This window comes from Galleria mellonella, unplaced genomic scaffold (assembly GCF_026898425.1).
Source record: "Galleria mellonella isolate WM207_F2 unplaced genomic scaffold, CSIRO_AGI_GalMel_v1 utg874, whole genome shotgun sequence".
Classification (NCBI taxonomy): domain Eukaryota; kingdom Metazoa; phylum Arthropoda; class Insecta; order Lepidoptera; family Pyralidae; genus Galleria; species Galleria mellonella.
The window spans coordinates 769,015-786,290 of record NW_026442167.1 but is presented as its reverse complement, the minus strand read 5'-3'; the positions used below and the strand labels follow the sequence as shown (position 1 = coordinate 786,290).

The following is a 17,276-nucleotide window of genomic DNA, read 5'->3' as shown; positions in this document are numbered from 1 at the left end:
TGAGGATGAAGCAGGTCAGTTAGCCCATCGTGACGAATTTAACGAGAATTATTCACGATGATTTCCAGGGGGAACCACGTGGAGGTCGACCTAATAAGGTATATTGCTAGCAATGGGGCTGTCAAACTCCAGTGCTAACAATCCTTTTCCCCCTGTTAATTTGTGATTAGATGTAGCTATGTAATGTATAAGTGCAAAATTAAGAGATGTTGTACACTGTCCCCGCAGAAGCGCCGCCCGAGGCCCAGGAGGCGGCGCCGTCCGTGTTCGAGGAGCGCGTGTCTCGCTTCGTGCTGGAGCACACGCCCGCGCAGTTCTCCGCCGCCACCTCGCTCAGCAGCCTCACCATCGACGACGAGCCCCCGGTCAGTACTTTTTACTATATATATATATATATATATATATATATATATATATATATATATATATATATATATATATATATATATATATATATATATATATATATATATATATATATATATATATATATATATATATATTGGTAATTACCGCCGCCCATAATCAACCACAACACCAACGGTATTTTTTTAATGAGACAATGGGATGGTAACCCCACCTGCGCTATTCGGATACCCTCCGGGGCACCAGTGGGAGATGACAGGTGAGGATGAAAAGGCAAGTCAGTCCATCGTGAAGAGTTTCACTAGAATTAATCACGACGGTTTCCAGGGGGAAACCTGTGAGGCGTGAGCCCCACGTTGGGAAACACCGGTCTATAGTCAGACCACAGGATGCGATAATCGTGATGTACTAGTAATTAATATTGTCGTTACGTTTCCAGCAATCTATACAGCTGGCTGGCAGTATGACGCGGCGGGACAACAACGCGACCACCGCGGGTCAATTGGATATCAGTTCGCAAGGAGACAGGTATGTTATTTCTGAATGTAAGAGGAAACTAACTCTGACTGACAGACTGACATCTACGCGTGGCCAGTATTGGGTATACAAATAATAAATGTCACTGATTGTCAACGATTTGCTGAATTTTTAGTGGAAACAGACGATCGGTTTCCATCAGAGTGAAACCATAGGAATTAGGTTTTTTTTATACCACTGAGGTGGCAAGCAAGCATACGGCCCACCTGACGGTAAGCGGTTACCGTAGCCTATGAACGCCTGCAATACCAGAGGTATTACGCGCGCGTTGCCGACCCTGAAGAAACTTCTGTACCCCCCTTTTGAAGAACCCCATGCTGTAGGCTCTTGGGAAAACCTCGGCAGGGAGCTCATTCCATTACCTGAGTGTTCGTTGGAGAAAACATCTCTGAAACCGCGTTGTACGCGACCATTTAGGCTGTAAGGTTGTCATGTCAGGTCAGATAGATACTCTTTATTGTTTCCTCCAAAAGATTACAATAGTAAACTTATTATAAATATAAATAATTACAAGAAATAATCACAATGAGAAAACAGTGGGCGACCTTATCGCTAAGAGCGATCAAGGCAACCTTTGGATGGAGAGGAGTAGTCATACATCCTCATATCACGTGACTTTTAGTTCTTTCATTGTTTCTCCTTTTAAATACTAATTAAACTGCCTCTCCCGCAAGGAACTCAGTGTGAAGATAAATTAATAAATAAATTAATGAAAATAATATTTAAATTGATCAAGAAGTGCGTGACTTGGTTCCTCCCTCATCCTTTCAGCATCGGATGACCAGGTAAAGAGAGTCTGGAGACTTCCTTATGTCGTAGACTTACCAGTTATAAGTACGAAGCGCTTTGCGTTTTCCTTCATTATGCATATAGCGAAGCAGTGGAGCTCTCTCCCTACTTATCTTTTTCCACCCACATACAATTTATACCTAGAATAATCTATTCGTAAACCCACGAATTCCATCTTAGGCCACGTTATCACTTTCCATTACATGAGTTCGTGATCAAACGCGGAAACTCTTCAATAATATAAAATAAATATCGCCTTACTATTTATAAATTAAAAAATAAAAAAAAAATCTAGACACGCTGTAAGTATTTTTATCAAAAATATATAAATTAGGGTATAAATAAGCAGTCAAACTATTTATAATTATTTTTCTCCATCCAAAGGTTGCCTGGGAGAGATCGCTTTCAGTGATAAGGTCGCCAATTGTTTTCACAGTATGATCCTTTCTTGTAATTGTTTGTATCTATAATAAGCTTACTATTGTAATCTTTTAGAGGAAACTATAAAGAGTATCTATCTATAAACGGACTTGATGTCGTTTTGGTCATAGCGTATTCAAATGTTATGTGTTATTTCCATTTCAGAGTTGATACACAACCTCGACCAGTCGCCAACGACAGTTCTAATGCGATAAAAGGTACAATATATCTTTTTTAATATTTTGAATATTCATACGGTACGATTATCATGTCTATAGGCGACGGTTACCACTTTCCATCAGGTGGGCCGTCAGCTTGTTTGCCATTCTAAGTTGTAAAAAAAAAAAAATTAAAAATATTGTGTTAATTCTGTGTATGTTATTTTTAAATTACTGTTTTAATATTGTTTTTTTTTCTATTTATTTGTTCATGACGTTGCACCGTCAATTATATTTTCTGTTATTCCTGGTAGATAACGCCATATGGTGTTAAGTCCGCCATTTTCACTATTTAGATGTATTAAGTTTAATAAAAAAATAAATAAATAATTTAAAATATTATTTTTAAGAAAGATAAAATTGTAATCTTCTTAGTATATAAAAATCTCGTGTCACGATATTCGGTGACGCTAATTTCCGAAACCGCTCAATCGATTTAACAAAATATTGTTAATGTTTTTTTTTTTTTTTTAATCTATTGTATATTCGATAGGTGACAAAGACGTTTTTTAGGTCTGCTGTCATGCAATAAGATTCACGTTAAATTACTGAACGTATTTTGGAATATAGTGCTAAAATTATTTTTTTAATATAGTACTAAACAGTAACAATGCCTTACAAACATGAGCAGTAAGGTCTCTTTTAAAATACTACTGAAGCTTGACTGCGGTTGCCAACCCACCTGTCAAGTGTAGTTACTACAGGTAAAACCCCTACTTATAGGAGAAGCCTATATTCAGCAGTGGACAGTTAACGGCTTATGTAGATGATGGACCTTGCAGCATACAGAGACACTCAAGAAGACTAGTGCTCATTATCAGAGCTTTTTTTAAACTTACTTAGAATGTCAAAACAAGCTGACGGCCCACCTGATGAAAAGTGGTAAACGTCACCCATAGACATGAGCAGTACCATGGACATAACATGAAGATTAAGGTGTTATTCCTCTGTACCCTGTAAATTCACTACCATATCCCATCATTCACACCGAAACACAGCCATGTAAATACAACTGCTTCACGGTAGAAACACTAATGAGACAGAGGCATCCCAAGCAAACGACTTTTGTGCAAAGTCTCTCTCTGATATTCAAATCAATATGTGCATAACTCTAGAATTGTCCTGTCCTCTTCAGGCACGCAAACGCCCAGCGACGTTTGCAAGGTGTACTTCACGGAGGACACGCCGGCCGTGTTGTCGAAGGCGGGCAGCAACTCGAACCTGTCAGCGCTGTCCATCGAGTCGACCGCGCAGCCGCCCGCCAACGACTCGTCCGACAGCTCCAACCTGAGCGACGCGGGGGATCTACTCGAGGAGTGCATACAGAAGGGAATAGCCAAGGTAATGGGTTCTTTGGCTTGTTTTTTTTTAATTGATGAAAATGGAATGGTTAATATATGAGGATGAAAGCAGTTCAGTTAACACAACCTGAAGAATTTTACCAGAATTAACCACGATGGTTTCCAGAGGTAACCTCTAACAATCCCTTTCCCCCCACCTCCTTAGGTGGGGGGAAAGCGATTGTTAGTGATGGAGACTAAAAACCCATTGCTAGCAATATATCTAATCAGGTCGACCTCCTCGCGGTTCCCCCTGGAAACTATCATGGTCAATTCCTGATGAATTCGTCATGATGGGCTAACTGGCCTCCCTTTTGATTCTCACCTATCATCCTTCACTGGTGCCCCGCCAGCATATAACGTTAGTACGGACGGGGTTACCATTCCATTTTCATCCATAAAAAATAGCGGGCAAAAGCTAATGATTACAATATTCTTGCAGGTGGTGAAAAACAAGGGTCCGCCCTCAGATATCTCGCCTGTCAACTTGTACTCGAGGGACGATGTATATGTAAGTATATAATCGTATTTATTTATTTATTTATAACAGTAAAACTAAGACTTGCTTGCGACAAGTGTTTTTTTTTTATGCAACTTAGAACGGCAAACAAGCTGACGGCCCACCTGATGGAAAGTGGTAACTGTCGCCTATAGTCATGAGCAGTATCATAGACATAACAGAGTATACTGTTTCACCAATGATACCCCCCATGCGTTGCCATTCCTGAGGACTCGGGTGTTATTCCTCTGTACCTAGTAAATTCACTGCGATATGCCACCCTTCAAACCGAAACATAGCCCTGCAAACACAACTGCGTCACGGTAGAAACACGAATGGGACAGAGGTGGCTAAGCAAACGACTTTTGTACAAAGTCTCCCTCTGGTAAGTTAATAACAATAAAGCCACTTATCGGTTTTCACCTATTGTATTTATCTATGATTGTGTAATCTTTGCAGCCAACTTAAGAGTACTCTATGAAAAACGTAATGTTGGACATTTGTATTTGATTAAATATGATTTATATTTTTTTTTTTTTTTTTTTTGGTGAATGAAAAGGGAATGCTAACCCCGCCTGCGCTAACGGGATACGCTGGCGGAGCACCAGTGACGGGTGATTGATGAGAATGAAAACAAGCCAGTTAGACCATCATGATGAATTCATCAGGAATTAACCATGATAGTTTCCAGGGGGAACCACGTGGAGGTCGACCTGGTTGGGTATATTGCTAGCAATGGGATTTTTAGTCTTCATTACTAACAATCCCTTTCCCCCCATATGATTTATGTTATTAAATCTAATTATAACAAGAAGAGTATTTTACTTTATACTACATTTAATTTAGGAACACTAGTAAAAACTTATAATTGTTATTTTTTATTGCAGCGATCACTTCCACCGTATCTGCGCTCTTCCACTGAAACGGTCAAGTTGTCCCACGAACATACTAGGAGTGTTCGCGACAGGTAAGGATTTTAATGCTATCTATTTGAAATGGAAACAAAAATAAAAATAATAATAATAAAGATTTATTGCACATAAAAATATACAGTCATGGGCTTACAGAAATTTCAAAGTGAATTATATGTGTATAATTGTGCCCAGTGTAGCATTGTGCCCAGCACATTAGTGTCTAAACTAGGCCTAGCCTGTATCTTAGACACCAATGCCTTCAATTAGATACATATTTTCGTGCAGTTTCGCTATATTACAAATAGTACAAGATTCAGTAAACAACATGTTTTTTATTACTAAAATAGGGTATCTGTAAAATAAATTACAATGTTGTATCAAGAAATGTGCCATTATTAGTTAAATAGATGTCATGCTCTGCATTGTTGAATAAAAGATAGATAGGTAGATATATAATTTATTTGCATTACTTACAGCACATCATACAAATCACAGCAGACATAAACCAAAAGCGAGATATAAGAAACATATATTTATAATACTTATTTTGATTTTATATATATAATCATAAAGTTACAATTTCATTGACAAAAATTTTAATTAATTTGATTATGACAACAGGTCTTTTTAACCCCTCCAGGTAGAAGGGCTCAGATGGGGGCCTCAGAGTGAACCCTTTTATACCAGATATAACACCGAAATAACAACCCCCAGATCAATGGATCAATGTCTGCTGGTTTTGTTTTTTTTTTTTTAATGGATGATAATGGAATGGTAACCCCGCTTGCGCTAACGGTATACACTGGCGAGGCACCAGTGGGAGATGATAGGTGAGAATGAAAAACAGGTCAGCATGATGGTCCGGGAGGACCACGTGGAGGCTGACCTGACAGGGTATATTGCCAGCAGTGGAACAAGTAATCCGCATTATTAACAACCCCCCCCCCCCCCTTCCCAATGTCTGCTGGTTGGCTTCATGATGTTGACGGATAGGTGTAATATGATTGTTGACCAGGGTTCAATACCTTGGTTATATAGGTCGGTAGGAGCGGCAAAGTTTGAATACTAAGGACAATTGTGTAAATTCGCCACTCGCTAAAGACTAAAGCAGAGATAAAATTTTATATATATTATAACAGAACGTGACCACCATCAGAATTTTGACAGCAAGCGTCCGTATTTAAAGTTATTTTGCGTGTTGCAGCAGCAGCGCGAGTCCGCCGCCGCTGCCGCCCAAGATGGCGCCTGATGCGCCGCCGCCGCCTCCGCCAAGACCTCAGCCGCAGCCGCAGCATGGTATGGCGCCACTGAAACAACTAGACTAAATATTTACATCAATAAGTCCTTTTCTCATGCCCGTGATGTTGTAAGGGGCGACTAAGGGAATAATGCACGATATCTAGTGTACTGTGAGAAAATACAGTTGGATGTTAATGGATATCTTTCTATATGGTCTCCTTTAACCAAATGTTGTCTGTAAGAGATTGCCCTGGCGATAATACCGCCTTTTGTACTTTTATATGTATATTTTAATCTGTATTTCATGCTACTGTATTTTAGTTGAATTGTTTATATGCCATTGTTTATTTTTATGTTTTTGGTGCAATAAAGAGTAATTTTTTTTTTTTCACTTCAGGCCGAAAACATGAAAGTCGTCTGCCAGTTAAAACTCAAAGAAACTCACATGAGAAGCCCAAGTTGCCTGTTACAACTAATTTACTGAGGAACGATTCCCAGAGCTCCCTGAGCTTGGACTCCTTCGGCTCTACCGACAGGGAAATATTCGAAGAGACAGTGAAGGCCGGACTGTCAAGTGTCAACCCGCGAGCGACCTACGCCCTCGAGAGCAGCAAGGGCAAAGCGCACTCGGTCGAGAGGCCGGCCGAGGCGACGCGGCACAGCCGGCAGCACAAGTCTCTCGACAGGAGCGACAAAATTGCACAGCACCGGCCCAAGGTCAGGGACCCCGAGTTCGAGAGGAACCTCGCGGCCGGCGCGTACAGCCTGAAGCCGTCGAGCAAGCTGCGGCAGCTCGACGAGGCCGGCGCCGCGGGCCCGCCGGCCGCGCGCCGCGACCGCAGCAGCTCGCTGTCCTCGCTCAGCAACGACTCGTTCGGCTCCACCGACATGGAGGTGTTCGAGCGCAGCGTGCGCCTCGGCATGGCCCGGGCGCAGCCGCGGCGGCGCGACGCCGGCCGGCGGCGGCGCGGCGGCGGCGGCGGCGGCGGCGGCGGCGGCGGCGGCGGCGCGCTCGAGCGCATGCTGGGCGACGAGTACTCGCTGCTGCAGGAGACCATCGCGCGCGGCGCCGGCGAGCTGCGCGCCGCGCCCGCGCCGTCAAAAAACGAGCCGGCGCCGTCTGCGGCCCGCGCGCCCGCAGGCGGCCGCGCCGCCACCGCGCGCACTGGCTGTGACGCCTCCAACGAGGACCTGGCCGCCGACACCACCGCCGGCCACGACGACCTCGACGTCTCCAACGAGTCGTACGCGGACGTGCTCGACGGCTCGCTGTCGGACGCCGGCTCGGCGCCGCGGCCGCCCGCGCGCCGCCCCGACACCTGGGACGACAACACGTGCCCCGACGACGTCACCTTCCCGACCATCAGCGGCTCCGTGCACATGGTGTCGTCGATCCGGAGCGAGGTCGTCGACGCGGCCGTCGCGCTGCCGGACCTGCTCGAGAAGAGCGGAGGCACCGCCTCGTCGCGCCCCGACCTCACCGACAGGCTGGGCGAGGAACCCGGCGAGCCCCAACGTCTGCGGCCTGAACCCGAGAACGGCGTGCTGCTGGGCGACGTCCTCGAACCGAGCTTCGCGTCGTCGGTCGACGACGGGGAACAGAGGTTCGACTCTATAATGTCTTCCGCTATCGAGAAGGAGGCCGCCAGGCTAGCCGCCCAGCTGAAGAACTCGCAGTATGAAATGGAGAACAGTGTCACGTCGCTGACGTCGCTCGACTTGGACAACGTGAAGCCGCCTTCCAATCTGGGCAGCCTGTTGTCGCTGAGCGCTTCCGGACAGTGGGAGGAGTCGTCGGCTCAGGTATCCAAAAAGTCGCAGCGCAGTCGCAAGAAATCTTTACCTGTCGCTCTGATGGTGAAACGAGCACTGAGCAACTCCTTCAATCAAGGCAGCTCAGAACATTTGGACAGCAACCCTGTTAGTTTCTTAGATAACGTAAAACCTCCCTCGGAAATGGAAAACCTCGACATGGAAAGCAGCATGGTCTCGGTATCCAGTATAGTGTCAGAAATCGCGGAGGTTAAGGAAAAAACTCCTGTAGTCTTTGATTTCAAACAGCCAATACAAGACTTCCCTCTTTACCATAATTTCACAACAGTCTTCCAAGACCTAGATAAAGTTAATCCTCCATCTTTGTTCGACGAAATGGCAGAATCTACATTGGAGATAGATCAAACCACCGCACAGCAAGTTCTAGATGATTATGTCTCTAATACCCTAAATGTTGTAACTGATATACCTTCAGGATCCGAAAATTGCACCCCTATACCATCTGATATTAGTAGCGTGGAATCTACACCCAAAAAGCAAAGGAGTTCTAAATATTTAACACCAAAAGAAAAAAGAAATGCGTCCAAAGATAGATACCAAACATACACGATAACAGACAGTGTGACAGAGAACGAAATAGTTCCAGAAGTTGAGGAAGAATTCGTGACTTGGACCAAATCGGAGAGCGACGCGAGCGGCCCCTCTGACGAGTACTTAACTGCTACATCAGATTCGAAATCTAAACGGAAAATGAGTGCCAAACAAAGAAGATTAGAGGACAGGGCTAGATACCAAACCCAGACTGTGAACATTCATAATATTTTAGCCCAGGAATCATCTCAGATTAAAGCAGATTCCAATATAGAAAATCTGAAACAGCGTCTAGCAGCAAAAAAGACAATGAAACAGAAGCGTTTAGAAGATACTGAAAGATTCCGAACTCGAACACTGAGCGAAGACATCCCTCCATCGCCGACATTCGTCACGAAAGATGCCAACTTCGAAAATGTTGAGACAACCACTGGTTACGACAGTTTATCTTCCAATGAAATGAACCATCAGCAGATACTGGACGACAAGCACAGGGACGATGATGTATTCTCCAGAGACGCTGACAGCGGCCACAACGAGGACGACTTCGAATTGAATTCGACGCAAATGCAAACATACACGAAGAGTTTCAGGAATTACTTGCCCGTTATTGAGAGCCCGGCATCCGTCGACCTATGTGTCGTTAACAACCTCAAGAACATAGAGATGACCGCTTCTTATAGACGAACTTTACAAATGCAAAGTGACAAGAACCAGAACCCGAGTAGCAGTGACTTCGCTAGCTACGAAGGCGACAGCAACTCCGAGGACAGGGTTCAGTCCGAATCGGACCCGGAAACGCCCATGTCTCGACCAAAACCCAAAATAATTAAGCCATCACGTCGAGATGAAAGTTTAGATAGCAATGACTCGCTCGAAAAGGAGCAAGATCTAGCTCCTAAAGTCGTAAGGGGTAGGAAAAAGGCCATGTACGTCTCGCCTTATAGAAGAAACGTTTCTGCGACTAAGAAACCAACAACACCGCCCGTTAAAACTACAACAAAACCAACGCATCCCGTGAAAGGCACTACTTACACTGCCAAAGCGCATACCAGTGCCAAAACTCCGAATAAAACTCCGACATCTTCCAAACCACCCAGTGCTAATACATCTCCCAAAAAGTCTCTTGTAAACAAGTCGCCTTCCAAAACTGCTCAGCAAAAGACCGTGGCGATACCTCTCGTTGCTACTAAACCATTGCCACTGGAAAGACAAGGTACATTTACTAAAGAAGATAGTACTGTTCCACCTAAAGATCTTCCAGTGCCCGACAAGAAGAACGCTCCTAGATTTGCGAAAGCCACGTCTCCGACCAAAACCAATCCTAATACGTCCCCATCTAGATTACCGCAACTGAGTCGATATTCGCGACCGCAGGCGAACAGAACAAATCAAACTAAACAGCCAAATAAAGCGACCAACACGAAACGGCAGCCGGAACCGGCTATGAGAAATTCGCCTTCGAACCACAGTCTACAAAGCAACGAAAGTGGAAAAACGATAACGTTAGCATCCCGTGGATCAAGGCAGGGTAGCACGTCTAGTGTCAACTCCATTCAGTCATCGAAAACAAAGGACGTCGAGAGTAAAATAGCTAATCTGTGGAAGAAGGTCGAGCAGACCAAGAAACAGCCGGCGAAACCTGACAAGAGAGTGTGGATAGAGAGTGACAAGACTGAAACTCCAAAACTGATAAGGAGTTCGACATTCGAAGGACAACCGAAACAGAGCCAGGTGTCGTCGGCGCCCAAACAAAAATCCGCTATTGGCATAAGGGTGTCGCAGATACCGAGTTTACGGCCCAAGTCCACGCCGGCGAAGCCTACAGGCCAAGTGACTAATGTAAAGAAGCCAATTAATACGAGAATATTTACTAGAAAACCTGTCAATGGGCAGTCAACGTAAGCAAATGAATATTTCGGAATATATAAGCATGTATGACTGTGGACTCTATCGACAGTTTTTGAATTTTTGAGTTGTTTTATTTGATTAAAAAGATACAAACTTTTGTTATACTTTAAAAAGTAATCCTAACAACTGATTATTGATGTGTGGTCAATTAATGAATGTATTGGCTTTATATTTGGTGATTATAAAAGTAATACGAAACAGTATTGATTACTGTTAATCTATGATTAGGTAAATTAATTAGTTATTATATCTTTAAAACGCAATGGGTTGGTTGTTAATTATAGGTATATACGAAATTAGACTAATGGATGTATTGAATTGGTACTGAAATATTTATTTAGCTATTGACAACGTCTTTAAATGAAACCAAATTAGTTTAATTTAATTTCGTATAATTTTGTATATTTTTTTGCATTTACTCATATAGGGATTAATTTACTTTTACATGACCAACACATTTGTATTAATTATAACAAGCAAAGACAAATTCTTTTACTATATTGGCTGAATGTTCAATATATTATTATGTAATGTTAACATCACTTGATATATTTATGTGTGACGATATATTTATATACTGGAATAATAAATGCCATGCTTATAATGTCTGGTGTAATGTAAAAAAACTGATAAGAAATATCGATATTCGAAGCCATATCTAAATATTGTACATTATGTCATGGCCATATGTCCGATACGAACAACGTCACAGAAATAACTTGCATTTTATTAAATGTAAATTAAGAACAAGCTTACCAATAATTATAACTCATATTTTCTCATCACAGTTTGTGTTATATTGTACCAATTAATTTTTGGTCGGGAAAATTGTATTTTTCTTGCTGGAAATTATTGGGTAACTATGGTAAAATTTAACACAAATACTTGTTTGTAAATACTTTTCATGGAAAATTCTAGATGGTAAGTTTTACCCGTACAGTTTGTATATTTTTTCATGTTATTATTATAAAATGGGAACTGCTGCGACTCTACCGAGTGAAAATGCAGGCATTTGTATAATGTCGTAATTTTTTACGTCTAGTCAGTTAAACGAGTAAGCGAAGGGAATTAGTTTCGACTAAGGATCGTAGTTTTTACATAAACGGAACCGATGTCGGCCACACCATTGCATTGTACCGTAGATTTATATTAGCTGGCTTCCTGTAGTTAATGCTCTCTGCTTTTTTTTCTAATTTTTATTATCAGACATGCGATGGTGCCCAGGATGTGTCCAATGGTTGTTGAACATTCGATCAAACACCATTGGATGGGTCCAGGTGAATATTCATTAAATATCAACATATTTTAGCATAATATATTGATGTAGTCGCTTCATACCCAATGTGTATGTTGACAAAAGATACCCAGTTCCATATTTAGCAGTTGAGGGCATAATATTTAATTAAAATTATTGTTCTGTTTGCAATAATGCAATTTAAGGATTTTCCCACTGATGTAGTAAAACCGCCATTATTTCCATGTTAAAAGCCAGTTTATGTTAAATTAATACTTATTTAGTAATAAGATAAGTAACTAAATGGTAATAAATGATATTTACCGGGTCCGAATGTTTTAATTTAAATTCCTCATAACAGCGTATGACCTCAGACATAGTATATTATATCGTCATAGTTGTAGAATACTGATGGATCTAACAAAGATTACATATAAAGATTCGTCAGTATTCTACGACTATGACGATATGTGGCTCAGAACTCGTTACTATAGAAAGTTTTAGTGAAAAAGTATTTCAAAATTTCACAAGTAAAACTAAACTAGGTACAAAATTAGTACTAAATCTATTGTGTAACTCATAATTAAGGTTTCAGTTAGTATGTTACCTGATAGACATCACTTTTTATAGTTAATCAGAAATATTGAAAACTATTCAATTGTTTTTGAAAAAATTCAGTTTTTATTATAATCGCTACATATGCCACTGATTTTGCGGTTTCTGATTGTTTGGTTTCGGTATAGAATAGGCCATTTCTTTCTTTCCCGTAAGTGTCATAAGGAAACTTAATAGCCGAGCGATGAGCAGCAGCTTTTAAAGCATCACCAAAATCTAACTACGGTTGCTAACCCGGCTGTCAAGTGTGGTAACTACTGGCAAAACCTCCCTTATGGGGGAAGCCTATGTTCAACAGTGGACCATATCTTCATTGGTTGATATGAAGGTTCTATTATTTTAACTGTAGAAAAACTGGATTGACTTTTAGTTGATAATGCTCAACATGTTTCAGAACCACCCGGGACCCTTAATTATGATCAAGGCCGAAGAATTTCGAATGGTTTCATGTGTCTCACGAACTACTTGTTCTACCCTGATATAATAATCTAATCTGCAGCTCTATGTTTCCATTAGTAATTAAAAGTAAGTCCAATACCTACCTTTAATCCACTACCTCGTTAAAAATGGGGGGGAAGGGATTGTTAGTAATGAGATTTAACAGCCCCATTGCTAGTAATACACCCTACCAGCTCGACCTCCACGCGGTTCTCCTTGGAAACCATAGTGTTCAATTCTTGTTCAATCGGTCACTATGGGCCAACTGACCTGCCTTCATCCTCACCTGTCACCCTTCACTGGTACCACGCCAGCGTATACCGATAGTGCAGACGGGGTCACCGTTCCATCTTCACTCATTAATAAAAATCGTCAAAAAATGAAGACCTGTTGTCGAGTCTTTTCTTTTAGTAACAATTACTTTTACAATACGAAGTTACCTTTGTACAATATACAATACAATTAAAATACTGATTTATTTTCGGCAATATAAAATTATAAATAAGTAAATATATCATATGCGCTTTACATTTCACTCTCTCAAGCGACTTCAATACTTTCTCCCAGTAAATACTAAAATCATGCTCGCACAATCTCTCCTACTCCCAATACTTGACTATGCTGACGTCTGTTTTTTGGATGTGACTGAGAAGCTTCTAAACAAGCTGAAATGATTACAAAATCTGGCCATTAGGTTCATCTTTGGTCTTCGTAAATATGATCATGTTTCTGCCTTTCGCAACCAGTTAAAGTGGCTTCCTATCCGACTTCGACGTGATATGCACATCTTTTCTTTCCTTTATAACATACTTAATAACCCCAATTCTCCTTCGTACCTCCGCTCTCGGTTTAAATTATTACCACCACCAATCCGTCCTAAACGCTCCTGTCAAGTTCAGTCTAGGATTCTCGACCTACCTTTGTGTAGAACACATTTTATGGGCAACTCTTTCTCGTATCGAACTGCCCAATTATGGAACAAACTCCCTTCCCACATACAAGAGAGCCCTTCAATTACCTCTTTCAAGAAAAGGTTGAAGTTACATTTACTTTCGTTTGAGTCATAATCTTAATTTTTCATTTTTATAATTGAACTGTCAAATCTTAAAATCATTGAGCTAAATATCTATTATAGGTAGTATATTCATTTATTTTAACATCTATTGTATAAAGAGGGAAGGTATTATATTTATTTATAGTATATGTACTTATGTAATATTTTATTATGTATCTTAATATTTTATTTAACTGTATATTTGTTTATGTACTCTAAATATTAATAGTTGTAGCATTTCAGCTGCCGGCTAACGACATGCTTTCTAACTGCATTGGGTTGACTGGAAGAGATCTCTGTACAAGTCCACCCTTGCTCACAATATTTATAAATGCATTAACAATGTAATTTACAAGTGCAATAAAGAATATATATATATATATATATATATATATATATATATATATATATATATATATATATATCTTTATAAAAATTTATTATGTACGAAGTCCTTATGTAAAAAACATATCTTTAATTTTCAATAGCCAAATGAAAGAATAATACTGCGACGTCTTGTTTGTGACAATTATTAAAAAAAAAGTTGAACTGTCATTATTGATATGTTGTATGTTGTCATTTTTGTTTTGAATTTGTTTGAATCTAAGAACAAGTAATCTTTGGTTTTGAACTTACTTTTTTTCAGTTTAGTCGATTAAATGTATGAAATTATTTGTACCTCAATTTTAAAATTGTTACATAAATTATTTTTTTATTTTTTTTTTGTGACAAACGTCCTCATCTGTCTCAAATATGTCTACTTTTTTTAGGAAATAAAATGACTACGGTATGTTCTTAATAATATTGTTACATTTGTATTATAAAAATCGATGGTTACAAACAATCTTTTATTTGTGTAAATATTGTGAATGATACCTATCTATTGCAGTTTTTAGTCACAAAGCTTGTTGAGCACAGTTTATAATAAATATCTTGTAGTTTAATTTGTATCTTCTAGCCGCCGCTAAGGGTATCTAATGACCGTACTCTCACATTTAGGAATTATTTGTTAGATTCGTTCTTATGTTCACAAGTGCTATTTATACCGGTGATTTCCAATTCGACGTTAAATATTATCGTACTTTTTTTAAATATGAAATCATAAAAAAAACCTTTGTTGGATTTACACATTTAATATTTGCTTAATGAACAAGTAGTTCTATAATTAGTACAGAACTTACTAATAAAGATTATAAATTAGTATTTTTTTCTATTTTTTGTTTTATTACAATTTCATTATAAGTAACTTTGTAATATTGTCCTTTCTTTCAGACTAAAGGTTTAGCATTGACAAAAGAAGAGGTATCTTTACTTCTAGACCTCATACAGGCAAATAAGGTGGTAACCGTTAAGGCAACCAGTGCTTCCAGTCAACAGTTGAAAGATGCTGCCTGGGCTACTATAACTAGCAGTTTTAATGCTGCTATAACAAGTGTACCTCGAAAGCAGGAGCAGCTTAAACTCAAATGGGAGAATTTAAAGAAAACTGCACGCAAAAGATGTGCTAAAATTAAAATGGAACAGCTCAAGGTATTTATAAAGCACCATAACACTTTAGTCTGCAATTCCTCCAGTATTGCGGGTAGTTAAGGGCTGTAGTAATCACTTACCATCAAGTGAGCAGTACATTTGTATGCTCCCTATATTTAAAAAAATATTAGTTTTCCTTGCCCTCTAACTATGATCTTTGTTATTAGATACCATATATATGTATCTGATTGATACTGATAGCGCAGGTAGGGTTACTATTTCAATATCACCCATTAAAGGAAAGATCTGATTGAGTCAAGAGTTCTCCAAAACTATATGCAAGAGAAGAGTTACACAAATCATCATAGTCGTAGAATACTGATGGATCTGACAAATATTACATATATAAATCTGCCAGTATTCTTCGACTATGACGAAATGGTGAAGCAAGATTCTTGGTCTTGTTTTTCTTTAAAGAATTTTTTTTTTCTTCTAATCACGGTCCTTTTTCTTTTAGGTGGGTCACAGTTACATTTCTCCAGACAATGCTCTGGATAGAGTGGTATCAATGTTAGATGATACAAATGTACGTTCAGTGCCACTTGGTAAAAATGCTGAGAATGCACCTGTTAAACCAAAAGCTGATAGTGAAACAATAAGTTGTGTTCATGATGATGATAGTGCTAGCGGTAGTGGTGAAGATATCTTCGAGAATGTCATTTGTATGAGTCCAAGTGAGTTCCATCAAGAAATCAAATCAAATTCGAAACAGAAAACAGATTTTTACAACATTCCAAATGGAAAAGGTATGTGAGCAAATAGTTTTTTTTATGCAACTTAGAATGACAAACAAGCTGACGGCCCACTTGATGGAAAGTGGTAACTGTCATCTATAGACATGAGCAGTACCATGAACATAGCAGAGTATACTGTTTCCCCCATGTTACCCCTCATGTGTTGCCATTCTTGAGGACTCAGGTGTTATTCCTCTGTACCCAGTAAATTCGCGCCATATCCCACCCTTCAAACCGAAACACAGCCGTGCAAACACAACTGCTTCACGGTTGAAACACGAATGGGACAGAGGTACCCAAGCAATCGACTTTTGTACAAAGTCTCCCTGTGAGATGATGATGATGATGCCAAGATAAAAGAAGGCTGTATTTATTAATGAATTGGAGTGTAGTAGACATATATTATTGTTACACTGAATATCCTTGAGAAACTTGAGAATCAGGTGTAGTGTGACACTTCTTAGTATTGTTATTACAAAACTTCATAATGCAGAGGTTTAAACGCAGCAATTTTTTTCTTTCGTGTATACACAATGTTACAATCAATTTATAATGATTGTTATTATTGATGATTAATGTCCTTAACAATTTACCTCAATTCGGATAATTATGTATTTTGAATTCATTAGAAATAAGTCCCATATGACTTTTATCCTAATTCAAATCTTTTTTTTATAACTTTTATATATTTCTTTATTTAAATTTAAATGACAGATTATTATAAAAAAAAAAAACATTATTGCCTAAATATATTACGTAAGAAAAAATATTTTAGAAGCTTTATTACTCCTTTCAAAATTACATTCAAAACCATTCATTTTCAGAAATAAAAAAACAAAAGTTAATGACTGCAGATATCAAAGCTAGGATAGCAAGAAACAATGCAATAGCAGAATATTACAGACTAAAAACGCGCAAGATGGAGTTAGAAGTTGAAAGATTGGAATTGGAAAATTATAGATTAAGCCAAATTAAAACTGAATAATATATGTACAAATATTATATAATTTTAAAAGTGTTCAATGCATTATTGTTCTTCAAATTTTACAAAATAAAATGTTAAATTTCATTTAG

At 39.4% G+C, this 17,276-nt stretch overlaps 2 protein-coding genes and 1 long non-coding RNA gene across 11 annotated transcripts in view; 2 read left to right on the top strand and 1 right to left on the bottom strand.

The window, feature by feature from the left end:
* LOC113522313 (adenomatous polyposis coli protein-like) overlaps window positions 1-12,159 on the top strand; it is a 74,651-nt gene extending 62,492 nt beyond the window's left edge. For 7 of the 8 annotated variants that reach the window (XM_052902222.1, XM_052902219.1, XM_052902218.1 and 4 more), the window contains 8 exons: window positions 229-365; window positions 806-894; window positions 2,278-2,330; window positions 3,466-3,671; window positions 4,113-4,181; window positions 5,057-5,136; window positions 6,288-6,379; window positions 6,720-12,159. In XM_052902222.1, coding sequence (XP_052758182.1) covers window positions 229-365; window positions 806-894; window positions 2,278-2,330; window positions 3,466-3,671; window positions 4,113-4,181; window positions 5,057-5,136; window positions 6,288-6,379; window positions 6,720-10,591 — 4,598 coding nt within the window. In that variant the 3' untranslated portion in view covers window positions 10,592-12,159. The remainder of the gene's footprint in view (window positions 1-228; window positions 366-805; window positions 895-2,277; window positions 2,331-3,465; window positions 3,672-4,112; window positions 4,182-5,056; window positions 5,137-6,287; window positions 6,380-6,719) is intronic. The other variant, XM_052902221.1, reaches the window with a different exon arrangement.
* On the bottom strand, window positions 5,821-13,015 carry LOC128202319 (uncharacterized). 2 transcript variants are annotated; one of them, XR_008253714.1, is made up of 2 exons: window positions 12,989-13,015; window positions 5,821-6,404 (listed from the first exon to the last, which is right to left on the bottom strand). It is a non-coding gene; the product is annotated as an uncharacterized LOC128202319 (long non-coding RNA). The 2 variants fall into 2 exon arrangements; XR_008253713.1 differs by having other exon boundaries at window positions 5,821-6,399.
* A 1,487-nt stretch (window positions 13,016-14,502) lies between these two features.
* Window positions 14,503-17,271, top strand: LOC113515886 (uncharacterized). The gene is made up of 4 exons (XM_026900179.3): window positions 14,503-14,725; window positions 15,211-15,468; window positions 15,926-16,214; window positions 17,027-17,271. The coding sequence occupies exons 1-4, from the start codon at window positions 14,717-14,719 to the stop codon at window positions 17,185-17,187; spliced, it is 717 nt and encodes a 238-aa protein (XP_026755980.2). The 5' UTR covers window positions 14,503-14,716; the 3' UTR covers window positions 17,188-17,271.
* Window positions 17,272-17,276: the final 5 nt, after the last annotated feature.

Excerpts from the sequence above, each read along its gene's own strand:
- LOC113515886 (XM_026900179.3), top strand. Across the intron at positions 15,469-15,925 it reads TTAAAATGGAACAGCTCAAG|GTGGGTCACAGTTACATTTC; the intron begins GTATTTATAAAG and ends TTTTTCTTTTAG. Across the intron at positions 16,215-17,026 it reads CAACATTCCAAATGGAAAAG|AAATAAAAAAACAAAAGTTA; the intron begins GTATGTGAGCAA and ends ATTCATTTTCAG.